Genomic DNA, 18,198 nt, shown 5'->3' with positions numbered 1-18,198 from the left:
GAACCAAACCCGCCTTCTGAGACGCAGTGCATTGATATTACACAACTCAGACCCACACACCTACAACTTTATGAGCATAGTTGATAATGAATCTGACAGCAGGAAATCTACATTTTTGCTTTACTTACATGATCTGAAATCTCATTATGAAATCTTAACTAAGTTTCTTAATAGTCTTAGAAAAAGAGTGAAGAAATCAGTTTGAATACCACAACTGCAGGCCAGATGATTTCTAAAGTGTTATTTAAAATCTGGTATTTACATAGTTTGACAAGAACCTGGTGAAAACTGTAATTACAGAGCACGTGAAACAGACACAGAGGACTGTACATAAATGGCGCACTACAGAAATAATACAAATCGGAGCACTTGTGTGCGCTTAAGTCCTGGTTGTGTGGATCTCTGGCTATTCACGAGAATACATACACATATTTACAAGAGGTTTTTTCCAAATGTGTTGGGTTAAAGGAACACCAGGTATGAATATACACATTTCAGTACATAAATAAAAGCTTCCATTTCATGAAAAACAAAAAAAGCATGTATATATAAAAACTAATGTTACTGGCACAAAATAGAACATGTTTTGATTTCTTTACACGTGAAAACTGCTCATTGGTTTTCCGAGCATAGAGGATGATCAAAGTTTCCTTTAAAAATGCAAGTTCTTTTGCATTGAGAAAAAACACAATGTGTCTATGTGCAACCTGTTAAAAGAGTCTCAAAATAAAAATTAGAAAAAAAGTCACCTCATGCAAGTGTATAAAGAATTAAATAAGTAGGAAACCATTTGTACAGATCAACGCAGAGGCAGGTTGGTGCTGTAGAGGTTAAGCTACAAGATTGTGTTGGAGCGGAGGTGGTGTGGCCTTGCTCAGCTGCTCCCCTTGTTGGCCAGAAGTAGGAGTGAAGCTGCAGGTTCTGAGCTCCTCTTTAGGCGGTTTGCTGGCAAACTCTGTAATGCTAAAGATAAACTGCAAGCAGCCCAGTTTGATGTGGCTACCGTGATGAAGGAGCGCAGTGCCTTCCCATCCAGCACCACTACCTCCGATCAGACTTGAGCCGCTGCTCTTACAGTTACAGGCAGTGATAGAAGCATCCTGAGATTGGCAGCTCATAACTCCACCCTCTGATACAGTAGCCACACCCTTCACAGTGCCCTCCTGGTCCTTTTTCTTGCAGCGGCCTGGAAACACACTAGCATTAATGGTAATGTTTGAAATGGAATACTAGCACACGGTTTACTACACAGTAGACAGAGAAAAACAGCATGTGAAAATATGCATTATGCAACAACAAACATTTAAAACTATAGTATTTTACGTTGTGCCACATGAGCTCACTAAATTGCTGATTAATTGCACGAATGGCATTCAATTATCTTGGAAATAAAAAGTTTTTTTTTATTTTAATAAGTTATCAAACTTATAAAAAGTAAAGATAAAGATGTTCCTTCATCAGACTGAAAATGGAAAGTCAAGTCAAGTGTATTGCATTGTTACATTTAATATTCCATGCAGTAAGCACTATATTGCACAGTTTGGCGAATGTCGTAGGTCATCTGGGTATTCTATGCATACAGAAACAGCACATAGCCAATACTGCTGCTTACTGTGCAATGACTTCCAATTTGAAAAACTAAAACTTACGGATAATGTTTTGAACTTTGGTGAGCAGGCTACTGGATGGGCTCTGGCTCATCTTCTCAGAGAAGTCACAGGAATATAGCACATTGTCAACTACTGTCCCATGCTCGCTGTAGTTCAGCAATTCATACTGCTTTGTGTTCTGGAAGGGGAAAACACATTCAATCACTCCGAGGCTATGAAACCACTCTGTCTTAGATCTCATAATATTTAAAATCATGTACCTCATCATAAAAAATACAGGCATGTTTCCCTGAAACATAGTTACAATGACCGTAGTTTGTTAGGCATACGTCCATATCAGCACCTGCAGAGAGAAAAGCCAGTATTATTCAACACTGCATGTTGAAGTCATTAGAAAATCTATTGCAGTGCTGATTTAGGTCACAGGATGATACTCACCCATCCCAATGTACAGACTCCGGTAACACATGTTAACAGCTGCTCCCTTTCCTGAGACTGGACAGAAAGAAGCTCTCGCCTGCACCTCCCTATTTTGGGCTGTGAACAGAGAAATCATAAGTAAATATGCAGAGATAAAGCAATATACATGCATGTTTAACAGACAGACTACTGTAGTAGGCTACAAGAGCAGAGGCTTCATACCTTCATTGTGTTTTCTGTGAGCACGTGACACCGAGAGGGGAGGGCTACTTTGAACAGAAGTTTTTGATTCAAAGAGCTGCTGAATCCTCTGCCAGGCCAGGACTTTGATAAACCTCTCATCCAACGAGCTGAGTTCAACTTCTGCAACAAAACGATTCCAAAATGTTGCACCCAGGAGGGTTTTCAACAAACATAACCAGAGCAGTAAAACAGAACAGTTACGTACCTCCGCTACCCTGCATGATATCTTTTATTCGGCCTGACAGCTCTGATACATCAGGGAGTTCTGATGATGAGAACACGTCCCGACCACCTGCTGTGATGAAGTCAATAATCGCCTTTCCATCTGAGAAAAGACAGCAGCCATTCAGTATTTCTCTTTAAAATTGGTATTGAGTAGGGGTGTGACGATACACTTAGCTCACGAGACGAGACAATACATGATACTGGGTTCACGAGAACGAGACAAGACGATATTTTAACACTATATACACTCGAATGACCAGTAGTGTATATGACTGGAAAAATAGTCTTTTATTTGACTGAAAGTCAAAAAATGCAAAACAATGCAGGTGCATTTTGAAATGTTTTAACTAATCATCTTGTAATGAATGTCACTTCAGTTCTACTTTTGGAGTATGAATTATCATATGGAGTAAAAACAGAACAATATGCAAGCACTGTAAAAGGTTTTGCCACAAACTCAACTGACTGGCTTCTCTCCTGTATGATTTCACATGAGTCTCTTCAGACCTGGTTGATTTTAGTTGAGAGCTGCGGTGGTTCTGTAGGTGTCTTTGCATAGTGCTTGTGTTAGCCGTGGTGTACGGCACTATTTTCTTTCAGTGCTTACATGTCGGCTGTGTCTTGTTTGGAAGGCTGCGTCCTCCGGAGGTCGCATTTGTCAGCCGCATACGTCATCGAGGCTGTCTCGAAAAAAAAAATAAAACGAGACAGTCTCGATGACGTATGCGGCTGACAAATGCGACCTCCGGAGGACGCAGCCTTCCAAAGAGACACAGCCTTTGTTCGTGTCTTGTCTGTCATTCTGTTGCCGTCTATTGTTTCCACCGGGTACCTAAAATGCTGCCACACAAATGATTTAAAAGTGGCGGGGGCATCTTCTATGCTAATTTCACCCTCACACTCCATCATGCTGATATCGTGAGACAGCTTTTCATCTCAACGAGAAATATCGTCACGTTTTAATATCGCGAGATCTCGTGGTACGAGATCTCGTCACACCCCTAGTATTGAGTGATCAACTGAAACCTACACAGATGTGCACTTACCAAACAAAGGGGATGGAGATCTTTGGCAGCTTGACCCGGCATCTGTGGTGAGTTTTAGGGGCTTAACAACCTGTGCTCCTGTACTCAGGAGTTTTTCAGTTGCTGGAGCATCTGAGGTTGGTATTAATTTCTTGTGGTCTACTGGCGGAGTTCTGGGCTCAGATTTGACACAGGCAGGAGGAGGATCCTTTGTGCCACTACAGGACTTTAAGCTGGAATCCTCAGTCTTAATAATAGCACCAGAGCCGGCGTGATTAGGTGGAGCAGGGGTGGTTGAATGTGGCGTTTTATGGTCAGTGGTCTTCTCTAGGGTTCTAACAGCACCTTGCAACCCATTGGGCTGAACTAACCTGTCAACTGGGCCATTTGTGGTCCGACAGTACAGACACAGCCCATAAGTACATGAGCTACAGACCACTTTGTGTCCAACGTTCTGGGTGCCCTGTGAGACAGCACTCTGGCAGGAGTCTCTGAGTTTCATATCAGTCTTTTCTGTTCGTTCTGAATCCCATGTAGAAGATGTTTGCCTGCTCCATAAATGCCTCATGATGCTGCACTGCAGCGAGATGACGTCTTTGAGCCACTACATTAGAGCATAAACAACAATAAAAAACGTGCAGTGACTAAACGATTAAAGCGATAATTCAAAAATGAAAATTCTTTGATTTACTATACTAACCCTCATGTTGTTCTAAACCTGTGTGACTTTCTTTCTTACATAGAACACAAATGGAGATGTTAGGCAGAATATTAGCTTCGGTCACCATTCACTTTCACTGCATCTTTCTCCATACAGGGTCAGGTTTCATTATTTGTCACATTCACTGGCGGCCAAAAGTTTGGAATAATGTACAGATTTTGCTCTTGTGGAAAGAAATTGGTACTTTTATTCACCAAAGTAGCATTCAACTGATCACAATATATAGTCAGGAAATAAATAAAGTGAAAAATTAAATTAAAACTGAAATAAAAATGTAAACTGCTGCACGTGGAGGATTTGTTGATGAGAACTCTTTGAAGTAATGACAGCTATGCAGATTCTTGGCATTCTAGCTGTCAGTTTGTCCAGATACTCAGGTAACATTTCACCCCGTGCTTCCTGTAGCTCTTCACATAGATGTGGCTGTCTTGTCGGGAACTTCTCACGCACCTTACAGTCTAGCTGATCCCACAATTGCTCAATGGGGTTAAGATCCATAGCACCTGTTTCCAGTTATCTGTTGTCCAATATCTGTGTTTCTTTGCTGTTTCAAAAGTGGCTTTTTCTTTGCAATTCTTCCCATAAGGCCTGCATCCCTGAGTCTTTTCTTTACTGTTGTACATGAAACTGGTGTTAAGCAGGTAGAATTCAATGAAGCTGTCAGCTGAGGACATGTGAGGTGTCTATTTCTCAAACTATGTACTTATCCTCTTGTTTAGTTGTACATCTGGCCTTTCACATTTCTTTCTGACCTTGTTAGAGCCAGATGTCCTGTCTTTGAAAACTGTAGTGTACACCTTTGTATGAAATCTTTTATCTTTTCTATTGCATACTGTGGCAACTCAAAAACAAAGACAATGGTAAGCTTCATTTAACAAACCAAATAGCTTTCAGCTGTGTTTGATATAATGGCAAGTGATTTTCTAGTACCAAATTAGCAATTTAGCATGATTACTCAAGGATAAGGTGTTGGAGTGATGGATGCTGGAAATGGGGCCAGTCTAGATTTGATCAAAAATGACTTTTTCAAATAGTGATGGTGCTGTTTTTAACATCAGTAATGTCCTGATTATACTCTGTGATCAGTTGAATGCCACTTTGGTGAATTAAAGTACCAATTTCCTTCGGAAACAGCAAAATCTTTACATTATTCCAAAATTTTGGCCGCCAGTGTACATATTACATACATGTGATGTAATGTACATGAAAAGTGACTGGTGACTGAGCCTATGATAAAATCGCTCATGATAAAAGCATGATAAAACTTAGACAGCTCAGCCGCACCTGACGTTGTTCATCGTCACTGGCTAAGTGCTGCGGTGCACAAGGTTCTGGAACCCCACTGCAGATCAATTCCCCTTCACGGATTCCAGCAGTGGGCATTAGAATAGGCGGATTATGGTATTGTGATTTTATGGCATCAGGAACCTGCAAAAATCAAAGGGTAACTTGGATGAGTTTTAACAGAGAAAAGCAGCCCTGTTACTTGTACCATGCAGTGAGTTTTTTTAAGCAGATGGATCACCTTCAGAGTTTTTCTACTTTGCGTGTGAGCTGACCGCCGAATCGGGGGGTGCGGCCTGTGTATTCGCTGCAGGAAGTCGACCTTTACTGCATGCTGGGATATACGGTCTTGAAACTGGTCAAATAGCTGGCAACGGTTGCTAAGGGTCAAACTTCTCTGGTTTATCTGTGAGGACGAAAGTAAACATAATGAATAAAGTGCCTTGTATGAGTGTCAGTTAGGAAGTGTTTACTGGTCATTTGCTGTTTATTCTACGCTGTTTAGTCTATTCTATGCTATTATATACATTTCAGATTTAGAAATGCTACAATTAAAAGTCTATAGAAGTCTTAATTTTGTTTTACATAGACAGGCTTGCTTACTACCAGGTGCTGAATGTGGTTTGGACACATCCACCTGCCTGTAGGGAAGGCAGTAAGAGGTGGGTCCAAACAGTCCATGTGGAACAAGAGAGGGCAATAATCACATTGGATCAGTGGAGCCAATCGGCAGCTCCTGTGAAAAAAAGAAAAATGGTCCAACATTCATTTAGGTTGCATTTCATGAAGGAAATACAGATGCTTGCAAGGCAGTGAAAACCTAGCAATCCTAAGGCTGAAATGATCTACAAAATGTTTTAATTGAGTCTGAATGTTAAGAAGTTTGAGCTGGCTTTACGTGGTAAGTAATAAAAATGATGCATTTTCAAGCATTCTAAAAATCCACAACACAAAAGCTTGTACCTGCTGCATGTGTAGCACACTTTCACCGGCAATGGAACCATTCCACAATTGTCCAGCTCGTGCTGTGGGCGTTTCACGTTCTTGCCTGCTAACTCGTCTTTTCGTCTCCTTTTGCTAGTGCCTAAAAGTTAGTGAAAAGTTGCAGCTCGTAATTAGCCTTTAACATATTTAATGGTGCACTTTGGGCTGAACTGCAGGTATTAACTCTTGTGAGATCGGCCTCTCCTATACCTGGAAGTGCTGTTGTGCAGGTGAGGTCATTTGGAAGCTGGAACTGCGTGGGGTTCCTCTGCATGGCAGCGGCTATTAGGAGGTCAAAAGGTCTCTTGAGGGTCACTGTGACGTTGGAGAGCTCAGGCTCAGAACCCTGTGCATCATCCTCCATGTCCAGCAGGTCTTCCTCCATGTCATTCTGCTCAGACGGCGTGGCCGTATCGGTGGAAGACGCGTTGGAGTTGGGGGTCGTGGGCCGGCTGCTTGGTCGTCTCTCCAGAAGTCGTACTTGGGCAACAGCGGACCGAAGGCCAGTGCCTCCCGATCCCATGGTGGGATCCAGACGTAGCATCCCACATTCCTGCTCAGGAGCTGGAGATGGCGTCTGCTTTCCCAGCTGCCGCTCCAAAAGACCATTAATCTGCTCCTTCTTCTGTTCCCTTTTCTGTAAAGGGGAAAAACATTCAGTCAAATTCAAAACTTAAATACACGAATTCAAATACATGGATCCAGATTGCAACTAAATCGTCGCATTTTGCGAACGTTTTTCCTGCAGGTGCAACTAAATTTTTTTACAGGTCGCACTGGTGCGCCTACTCTCCCCCTATCTCTCTCTCCATTTATGCACTGCCATTTTAGTTAAGCAATATCAAACAGCAAACGCAGAACATAACATTGCTCTCTGTTACCCAGATCAATGGACAGAGCAGTATGAGCACAAAGCAGGGGCGTTTACTCTCAGATCTGGCCTCGAGCTCTTACAGCACTGTAAGAACAAGTGAAAAACAGCACGAGTCGCAGAAACCATTTGAATTTGGTACAAAATTCTCTGGTGCAAACATCTATAAAAACCCTCGGAGAGTAAACTAGTTTAAAACCACATTAAACAGACCAACATTCTAAAACTCATTGAAGGTGAGAGAATACTGTGACAAGTACACACAGAAATTAGCAAACTTTTCAGATATCACCACCTTTTAAAAAAATGACCTTGTGACTCCAGCCAGGTCTCCTAAGCAACCAAATTGGCCCAGTTGCTAGGGAGTGTAGAGTCACATGGGGTAACCTACTCGTGGTTGCTATAATGTGGTTCGTTCTCGGTGGGGCACATGGTGAGTTGAGCACAGATGCCATGGCGGATGGCGTGAAGCCTCCACACGCGCTATGTCTCCGTGGCAACGTGCTCAACAAGCCACGTGATAAGATGCGCGGGTTGATGGTCTCAGATGCGGAGGCAACTGGGATTCGTCCTCCGCCACCCGGATTGAGGTGAATCACTACGCGACCACAAGCACTTAATAGCGCACTGGGAATTGGGTATTCCAAATTGGGTGAAAATGGGGAAAAATCCACACAAAAAAATAATGACCATGAATATACTAGTAACACAAACTGTATTAACTATAGTATTTTAGGCAAAAATATATTCATAATAAATATGATCTTACTACTACAGCCCTATTAAATTTATAATAAGATACACTATATTGCCAAAAGTATTCGCTCACCCATCCAGATAATTGAATTCAGGTGTTCCAATCACTTCCATGGCCACAGGTGTATAAAATGAAGCACCTAGGCATGCAGACTGCTTCTACAAACATTTGTGAAAGAATGGGCCGCTCTCAGGAGCTCAGTGAATTCCAGCGTGGTACTGTGATAGGATGCCACCTGTGCAACAAGTCCAGTCGTGAAATTTCCTCACTACTAAATATTCCACAGTCAACTGTCAGTGGAATTATAACAAAGTGGAAGCGATTAGGAATGACAGCAACTCAGCCACGAAGTGGTAGGCCACGTAAAATGACAGAGCGGGGTCAGCGGATGCTGAGGCGCATAGTGCGCAGAGGTCGCCAACTTTCTGCAGAGTCAATCGCTACAGACCTCCAAAGTTCATGTGGCCTTCAGATTAGCTCAAGAACAGTGCGTAGAGAGCTTCATGGAATGGGTTTCCATGGCCGAGCAGCTGCATCCAAGCCATACATCACCAAGTGCAATGCAAAGCTTCGGATGCAGTGGTGTAAAGCACGCCGCCACTGGACTCTAGAGCAGTGGAGACGCGTTCTCTGTAGTGATGAATCACGCTTCTCCATCTGGCAATCTGATGGACGAGTCTGGGTTTGGCGGTTGCCAGGAGAACGGTACTTGTCTGACTGCATTGTGCCAACTGTGAAGTTTGGTGGAGGGGGGATTATGGTGTGGGGTTGTTTTTCAGGAGCTAGGCTTGGCCCCTTAGTTCCAGTGAAAGGAACTCTGAATGCTTCAGCATACCAAGAGATTTTGGACAATTCCATGCTCCCAACTTTGTGGGAACAGTTTGGGGATGGCCCCTTCCTGTTCCAACATGACTGCGCACCAGTGCACAAAGCAAGGTCCGTAAAGACATGGATGAGCGAGTTTGGTGTGGAAGAACTTGACTGGCCTGCAGAGTCCTGACCTCAACCCGATAGAGCACCTTTGAGATGAATTAGAGCGAAGACTGCGAGCCAGGCCTTCTCGTCCAACATCAGTGTCTGACCTCACAAATGCGCTTCTGAAAGAATGGTCAAAAAGTCCCATAAACACACTCCTAAACCTTGTGGAAAGCCTTCCCAGAAGAGTTGAAGCTGTTATAGCTGCAAAGGGTGGGCCAATGTCATATTAAACCCTGTGGATTAAGAATGGGATGTCACTTAAGTTCATATGCGTCTAAAGGCAGATGAGCGAATACTTTTGGCAATATAGTGTAGATTAGGGGAGTGAGGGAATATCATTCACTACTGTAACAACTATGACAGTTTATAAATGTTAATATTTTTATTTATTTATAGTTTTTAAAAGTGTTTAGGGTACCGTTTTAAAATAGAATCGATCTATTCCAACTCTACTGCCGGGGTGACGCATGCGCACACAAGCTTGTGCGTCAGCGTGAGTAGAATCAAAGGCTTTAAAGCCTGGACCCTTGTGAATTATAGACCAAGCAACTTTTCCTTCAGTGTAAAATCAGTTATATTCTAATGCTCCCTAATTGTAGAAAAATAAAACTGGTTTTGTTTGCCTTCAAATGTCCAAGAGATGACTGAACTTTAATCAACAAGAGCCTGATGAAAGGAGTCCCAACTCAGTCGCACTGTCAGAACAATTTAGCTCTATATAAATTAGGAAGTTAACTTTTTTATTTTTATAGATGAGACAGATAACCTTTCTGTTGTTGATACAAGTAAATTTACATCTGCATACCAACTCAAAATCAATGCCTTACTGTTGAATGAGCATTTCAGTGGGGTAAAATATGCAATATCTCATTTCACTGTTTTTCTTTCAGCATTTATACAATCAACCCAGCATCACCTTTTTTTTTAAACGGCCGAAAAAGAATAGGCTGAAGACAAAGCTTATTATGCCTACCATTTGTACCTCTCTTATTTTAGATTCTCCATTTAAATATTTCCATTTACAGTCAAATTCACAACTCATACGGAGAAAACAAAGAAAATATAAAAGAAAAAATAACAAGAGCAAGATGGCTTTATAACATTTACAAATTTAACGTCACCCTAACAAATAATTAATCTGAATCAAACTTAACTAAATTTACTGTTTGTATTAACTGCTTAATTTCTAGATACATAACACATATATTTATACAAACATGTATACATAAATACATAATACAATGATCCATTAACCCAATCTTTCATACTTTTAAAATATCTCAATTTTAAACATTCTCTTAAATGTATTAATTGTTTAAACAATATTAAATCATTTTTAAACTTGTTCCATTATTCCATTCCTTTTATTGTAATACTTCTATAGGAAGTTGCACTTACTTTCATAATATACAAATAATATCACTTTTATTACTAGTTTCTGTCTTTTTACATTTTTCATTTTATGGGCCACAGACCCCCATCCCTCAAAGGTGCTAACAAATGAGGTAGAACTTGGTGGCACCAGTGCCACCGCTATTAAATGTTAGTCAGTGGCCCTGAAATAATAGCCTTGCATGTCATGACTGAAGCGGTTCCGTTTCATAACTCAGACAGTATACTAACCTTCTTGCGCACGGTGCAGCGATGACACATCCAGTCACCAGGGGGCAGCATTTCTCTGCTTAATGGCGGGTTACTGAGGAAACGTAAACACAAGTCAGAGGTGTAACTACTGGCATCAGTTTACACAAAACAAACTTAAAAGTAACGGAGAGATCAGTTATTGAACACTACAATAAACGAACATCACAACTAAATTGCAGGCCTGCTTTATACTCCAGCCCAATGAGTGTGAAAGTCAAGTCAACCAAAGAAAATCCAACATGATAAGATTGACTTTGGGTTTGGCAGGTTCCTGAAGTCTAGATGTTTCAAAGGATAACTACCTATATCCAGCATTCAAAGAGAGCGGAAAAACACACTACCTATGTTTCAAAGGGTAAATAAATGCAATGCTCTCTAAGAAAGAAGTCTTTATTTTCTAATGCACTGCACACACGCGCCATACAAACAGCTCAATATCCACTTGTAGCTGAAAAAGAGTATTATTACTCTCTAACAAAAGAGTAAAGACATCGTAAACAAACAGAAAACTGTTCATACAATTTAATCAATGCAACTTTTATGTTAGCGGTTATCATACAAACAGACCAAGATCTTTAACAACGTCACACATTAGTAAATGCAGTTTCCTCCTAAGCCAATCAGGTCAATCCAATAAACTTTTAGGATGGTGCAACTCTACAAAGATGAAGGCCAGACTTCCAAGGGCCTGTGGGCCACAGAGCACCAGCTACATGTATTTATCTTCAAACACAGGAAACATTTCATCTCTCAAACACACAGCAGAGCAGCAGAATAAACAATAGGAAAATATGGAGAGATTGAAATTCACAAAGTCAAACATCCTCTAACTCAGCTGACCATCTGTAAAACAAAATGAGTATTGAAAAACTAAGCCAATCACAACAGTCCCAGATTTAGTGAATCTATGAACATCTGTGCTAAGAGCTTCTGTTGACAGACTGACTGTGGTTACTATATGTTAATTATATTTACTGCATATAATTCTCATAATCTTAGACACAACTCTCAATATAGAAGACAAGGTCAAATAATGACTTTGGCCGGCCAGCTTGCAACCCATGGTTAATGATTATTTATCAGCTTCCTGTCAGAGCCCAAGAACTATTCCCTGCTCCTTCAAGAAACATATGACAACTTAAAAATGTGCAACTGCAGCAGCCATCCATGAGCCACTTATGTTCAATTCAATCTGGAGATGAAAGAGGAAACATCGTCCAAATCTCCTGGTCAAACGACAAGATTCCTGCAAGACCTCCGACACAAGTCTGAGAAATTCTACCATTTGGCATTTAGAACAAACAGAACGTGACTACTATGTTTGCATAGCATCTCTAACACAATAGAGCTGTAGTCCAAAAACCCTTTAGAGAATTCACCTTGGGTTCCCTCTGGATTTTCCTAGGGTTTTTTTAAATGGCAGTTTTGGAATTATGAGTAAAATAAGGTCTGTAGTAAACATTACTTGAAGATACGTAGACTTCTTGTTCTACAACATAAATTACACAGTCATACTGTACCTCAAACGTGAATTTTAAAGTCATATTAAAACAACATAGTATATAAAAAACACAACAAAAAAACAAGGCAGCTTCAAAATTCACATTTGAGAAATGAAAGGGTGTCATTTATGTTGCAGAACATAACATCCAAATATCTTAAACAAATAGTTCACCCCAAAATGAAAATTCTCTCATCATTTACTCACTCTCATGCCTTCCCAGATGTGTATGAATTTCTTCTGCAGAACACAAACGAATATCTCAGCTCTGTAGGTCCATACAATGCAAGCAAATAGCGATCAGATCTCAGTAGGTCCAAAAAGGCAACATAAAAGTAATCCATAAGACTTTGACCAGCCCTACCAGTAGGTGACTGAATGTGAAAGTCACTTCCACACCAGAATGCGGAAGTGCAAGTGAAGATTTATAGTAAAAAAGGACTTAAATATTGATCTGTTTCTCACCCACACATATCATATTGCTTCTGAAGACATGGATTTTTACCACTGGAGTCTCATGGATTACTTTTGTGCTGCCTTTATGTAATTTTTAGACCTTCTGAGTTCTGGTCACCATTCACTTACATTATGTGGACCTACAGAGCTGAGATATTCTTCTAAAAATCTCCATTAGTGTTCTGCAGAAGAAAGACAGTCATACACATCTGGGATGGCATGAGGGTGAGTAAATGATGGAGAGATTTTTCATTTTTGGGTGAACTATTCCTTCAAAGTAATGTTTACCACAGGCGTTATTTTACTCAAACACAAAACTGCCATTATAAAAACCCATAAGAAATTCCAAAGGGGAATCTGGGTTCACCTACAAATTGACGTCACAGCTCTACAAACCGTATTCACAGTAGCGCCATATTTAATTTTTGACTGTAATGAAAACGAGGCTCTGAGGCACAGACTGACATTATCTTAGATGGGATCCAATATATAGTATAAAGCTCCAAGTTCACATCTAATTTTCCACAACCCATGTTTTCTGGAGTGTTTTTGTCAAATGAAATTTCACAACACGGACTGGTCCATCATCTGCCATAAACTGAAGTAGCATCACACACAAACACACCAGCACTGTAGATGGAAGGCGGCGGGACAGTGGTCACAACATAACAAGTCCCCTCCTTCCCGGCAGCTGTCACAGGTGTCGTGGTTGGTGGCCCTACTGGCCCTCCTGGTATTCCTGTCCGGTTTTCTGATCCTCTTCTCTCCATCCTCCGATTTGGGCGGCGCCAGTAGAGTCTGGATTTGCTGCAGAAGGAAAGCGGGAGAAATTTAGAGGCTCATTTCTGAAACACCTGCTCGCGTCTGGCATCATCACATTAGTTTTTGCTCTCGAGCCATTGTTGGGCGCTGAGCGCGCGCCGTACGCTAAAACGGAAATTCCGGGTTAGCTTCACGGTGATATGAAAAACCGTAATGTGAGGGGAGGCTACTTATGACATTAGCGAGTCAGAGCAAGCTAACGGCTACATGGAGACTGTTTACCGCTAAACCGAGAGCTAGAGGCCCGTAGAGAGAGGTATAAACGGGTGTGTTTATGTTTATGTCTTACCTCCATCAGCCCACCGGAGGTGTCCAGATCGTACATGATCGTCGGGGTCTCCATTTTACCCCACATCAACACCGGCGGCCACGGTGATCGGTTCCGACTCTCACTGCAGTTAAACACTGATTACCGGAACGTTTTATATTCCTGTCAGAAGAGCAGCGTCTCAGACCTCTAGGACAATCGCCTCAGAATTCCCGCCGTGTGTCTCGTCGCTCTCCGTTAATCGAGCAGGCGCGCGGAGGCCTCTATCCCCGGTGCTGCGCGAGACTCCGGCCCGGTAAGAGACGGATGAGTAAAAACACGGAATCGTTCATTGAACACATGATGCGAGGACATGAAATATCAAGCGCCCCGAAGAACAGCTCCTCCGAGGAACTGGCAGCTGATCAAAGGCGCCGTTTTTCTCCCGGTGAAAAAGCGGATTTAGCGCCGGAGTGTCTCTGTTGTGATGAAGAAAAGCTCGCGCTGACGGACGAACTCGTGTGCGCATGCGCCACTCCGTCAGTAGCGTTGTGAATCAGATTCATTTGAGGGAATCGATTTGATAGGACGGTTCATTTCACTGAACCGGTTCAGTAAAAATGATTCACATTTGCCATAGCTATTGTTTGCAGTGAATTATTCTTACTGTTTATTAATATATATTTTAAGGTTTCTCAGCATTGTTCTCAACGTTTACACTGTGTTATCAAGATTTACATTGATTCTATATTTTCTCAATAACGTTCTCAACATTTTCTTATGTTCCCCATATAACTTATGAATCTGGTCAAACATTGCGTTATTTATGGTTCCAAAATGCCACCCGCCTCACAGTATGAACTTTATTTTACTGCTAAAGTTTTCCCTTATATCAAAGTGATTTCAAAGTCTCCGGTGATATACAAATGCTTAGCGAATCGGCTCGAACGAATCAGTATTATGAACCAGTTCAAAGCAACGGTTAGTTTGCAAATCGGACAACACTACTCAGCAGCGGAGCCATTTTGCGCTTTTCCTACATCTTTAAACCTTCTTCGTTTGATGGGGCTCGTTTGGGCACAATTAATACGTCGTTTCATGGAAATGAGGCACGTTTAACACCGAAACTGATGATCATTTGAAAGTAAAGGCGGCTGTGTAGTGCGTTTCAAGTTTGTTTACGTGTTCGAGCCTCTTTGTATTATGAAGGTATTTTCTGGCCTCTGATTGGTCAGTCTCTTGACCGCTGAGACATGAACCAATGCACGAAAAGGAAGAACAGAATAACCATTTAAAGCATCTGAATGGATGAAAAACTCAAATTTAACGCTCAGCATTTTGCCAGTGCTGCCCCCATCCCCCCCCCCCCCCAATAGTTATTAAATGGATCTTAATTAATAATAATGAATTATTAGCAGTGGATGAATCATTTTAATTTAATTCATTTAGTGATGCAGCCTATTTGATGAGATATAATACTCATATTCATATTTATATTGATATACATTCATTATTTAGAATTAAATTTAGCCCAGTCTAGAATAAAATCGTAAAACTAGCAGCAGATATGAATCTATGAACAGCTGCAGCTACTTGTTCAAAAAACTGCTTCTACAGCTGCACATAATATTGCATAATAAACACATAACATCATAATGTAGTTTTAGACAGTTTATTTACAAAGTTTTCAGCAAAGAAGCCCCGTGTAGTGACATTCGAGTAAATCACCCACCTGGATCTCATGGATTTTGCGTCATGTGGGTGAAAACAGTTTTCCAATGTGAAACAAAGAACCCAATGCTCTCTGATATTGTCCAACCTCAAAGTGAGAGCCTTGGGGGTTACCAGACAAAGAAAGTATAACACCATATTGTCCACCTTCTCTATTGTGCTGGAAGAGGTCCTCAAGAGAAAAACAAATTTACAGGAGCCCGGCAGAAAAAAAGGGACGTAGAGATATTGTTGAGGAGAGGTACCAAAAGACAGAAGGATTCTACATACACACCTCGTACTGCCTTGCATCCTAAAATGACAGACAAATGTAGATTTCAGGGCAATAGATTGACAATGAGTTGCCTGTCAGAACATTGAAAAGCAGTTCCTGTGATTCCTCTGGGATTCTTTGCCTTATTGTGCAAACTCAGAGCCCACTCAAATTCACCTAATGATCCTGAAGTTGTATTTGGAACACATTAAAAGCTTTAAAATAAAAAAAGTGCAAAGCTTTGGAATGGATGTCATATTAACAAAAATAGCACAGATCTTTCGTTATAGTTAAGGTGAAGTCTCAGAAATGTACTTAATGTATAATGTGCAAGCAATCCAATCCAATCAAGTAAAGGTAATATCATTTAAGTGAAACATTTATAAGTATGTCAAAAATTCATATAAGATTGTATCAGAACATTTTAAATTCATCAGATAATGGCAAATGCATGGAAACATTCTGTTAGAGAGAGGAGACAGACTTGATCTGTGTGGTTTAATACGAGTTGCTACTGGCAACAAATGGTGAAGATGGAGGCCCAGCCATACGAATGCCCAAAATGAGAGTAAAAGTAAAGGGTAAGATGAGATGCATAGTTCTGGCTGCTCCTAACCCAAAGCCTAAAGCCTAAAGCCTAAAGGGGTTTGGTATCATCTTAAGTGAATGTCTACATAAGGGACACTAAATATTTCCATCTCCCCTGTAGGCATAAGCCTTATGTATTATTGTTATTCAATATATTAAGGGTACATTATTCTAACTCTTCATACCTTAACACTATACAACAGCATTTTTTGCTTAATAAAAAAAAAAATATATATATATATATATATATATATATACACATACACACACACACAACCCCAATTCCGAAAATGTTGGGACAGTATGACAAATTCTGATAAAAACAAAAAAGAGTGATTTGTAAATTACATTCACCCTTTGCTTTATTGAAAGCACTACAGCTACACATTATATGATGTTTTTCCTTGTGAATTTCATTGTTTTTTGAAAATGTACAGTAATTTCAAATCAGATGATTGCAACACGCTCCAAAAAATTTGAGATGGGTAATTTAAGACTAATAGCAATTTGACGAGTTGAAATAACAAGGCGATGTTAAACAGGTGAGGCAACCGTGTCATAGTATATAGGGAGCCTCCAAAAACAGCCTAGTCCTTCAAGAGCAAGGATCATTCGAGACTTGTCAATTTGCCAACAGATGCTTCAGCAAATAATCCAGCACTTTGAGAACAATGTTCCCCAAAGACAAATTGGAAGGATTTTGGGCATTTCACCCTCTACAGTGCACAATATGGTTAAAAGATTCAAGGAATCTGGTCAAATCTCGGTGCGTAAAGGGCAAGATGAAAACCATTCCTGTATGCATGTGATCTCTGATCCCTCAAACGTCACTGTCTTAAAAAACAGCATTTATCTGTAATGGATATAATGAACATGGGCTTGGGATAACTTTAGTAAACCTTTTTTAATCAACACCACTTGCCGCTGCATCCACAGATGCAAGTTAAGACTTTACTATGCAAAGCAGAAGCCCTACATCAACACTGTCCAGAAGCTCTGCCAACTTCTCTGGCCTCGGTCTCATCTTAGAAGGAAAGTAGAATAGTGGACCTGTGTTTTTTTGGTCCAAAGAGTCCACATTTCCAAAATTTTTTGAAAAACAAAGCCATTGTGTTATCCGGTCCAAAGAGGAAAAGGGCCATCCAAGCTGTTATTAGTGTCAGGTCCAAAAGCCAGTGTCTGTACGGGCCAGGCGTGTGTCAGTGCACATAGCATGGGTAACTCGCACATCTGTAAGAACACGATGAATGCAGACAGATATGTACAAATTTTGGAGCAACATATACTGCCATCCAGCACCGTCTTTTCCAGGGACGTCCCTGCATTTTCCAGCAGGACAACTTCAAACCACATACTGCCCAGATTACAAGTGCATGACTGTGTAAGCAGAGAGTGTGGGTGCTAGATTGGCCTGACTGCAGTCCTGACCTGTCTCCAATTGAGAATGTGTGGTGCATTATGAAGCACACCATATGGCAACGAAGAGCCCGTACAATTGTGCAGCTAAAGACCTACATAATGGATGACTGGGGGAAAATTCCACTTTTTAAACTTAACAAACTTGTGTCTTCAGTGCCCAAATGCTTAATAAGTGTTATTAGAAGAAATGGTGATGTTTCACAGTGGTAAACACTTTACTGTCACAACTTTTTTGGAGCATGTTGCAATCATCTGATTTGAAATTACTGTACATTTTTAAAAAACAAAGAAATTCACAAGGAAAGACATCATATAATGTGTAGTTGTAATGCTTTAAATATAGCAAAGGGTGAATATAATTTACAAATCACTCCTTTTTGTTTTTATTAGCATTTATCGTACTGTCCCACCTTTTTCGG

General features: G+C 40.8%; 1 protein-coding gene across 2 annotated transcripts; it reads right to left on the bottom strand.

Moving 5' to 3' along the window:
• Positions 1-53: 53 nt before the first annotated feature.
• LOC127432642 (PHD finger protein 12-like) lies at positions 54-14,302 on the bottom strand. 2 transcript variants are annotated; one of them, XM_051683958.1, is made up of 15 exons: positions 13,831-14,302; positions 13,345-13,526; positions 10,742-10,814; positions 6,723-7,149; positions 6,492-6,612; positions 6,132-6,264; positions 5,770-5,934; positions 5,529-5,672; positions 3,545-4,127; positions 2,479-2,598; positions 2,253-2,393; positions 2,049-2,147; positions 1,871-1,953; positions 1,650-1,788; positions 54-1,186 (listed from the first exon to the last, which is right to left on the bottom strand). In XM_051683958.1, the coding sequence occupies exons 1-15, from the start codon at positions 13,894-13,896 to the stop codon at positions 831-833; spliced, it is 2,832 nt and encodes a 943-aa protein (XP_051539918.1). In that variant the 5' UTR covers positions 13,897-14,302; the 3' UTR covers positions 54-830. The 2 variants fall into 2 exon arrangements, with proteins under 2 accessions (XP_051539918.1, XP_051539919.1); XM_051683959.1 differs by having other exon boundaries at positions 1,000-1,197.
• Positions 14,303-18,198: the final 3,896 nt, after the last annotated feature.

This window comes from Myxocyprinus asiaticus, chromosome 42, assembly GCF_019703515.2.
Source record: "Myxocyprinus asiaticus isolate MX2 ecotype Aquarium Trade chromosome 42, UBuf_Myxa_2, whole genome shotgun sequence".
Lineage (NCBI taxonomy): Eukaryota > Metazoa > Chordata > Actinopteri > Cypriniformes > Catostomidae > Myxocyprinus > Myxocyprinus asiaticus.
The sequence above is the reverse complement of the archived record's forward strand: the minus strand, read 5'-3'. Positions and strand labels throughout refer to the sequence as shown.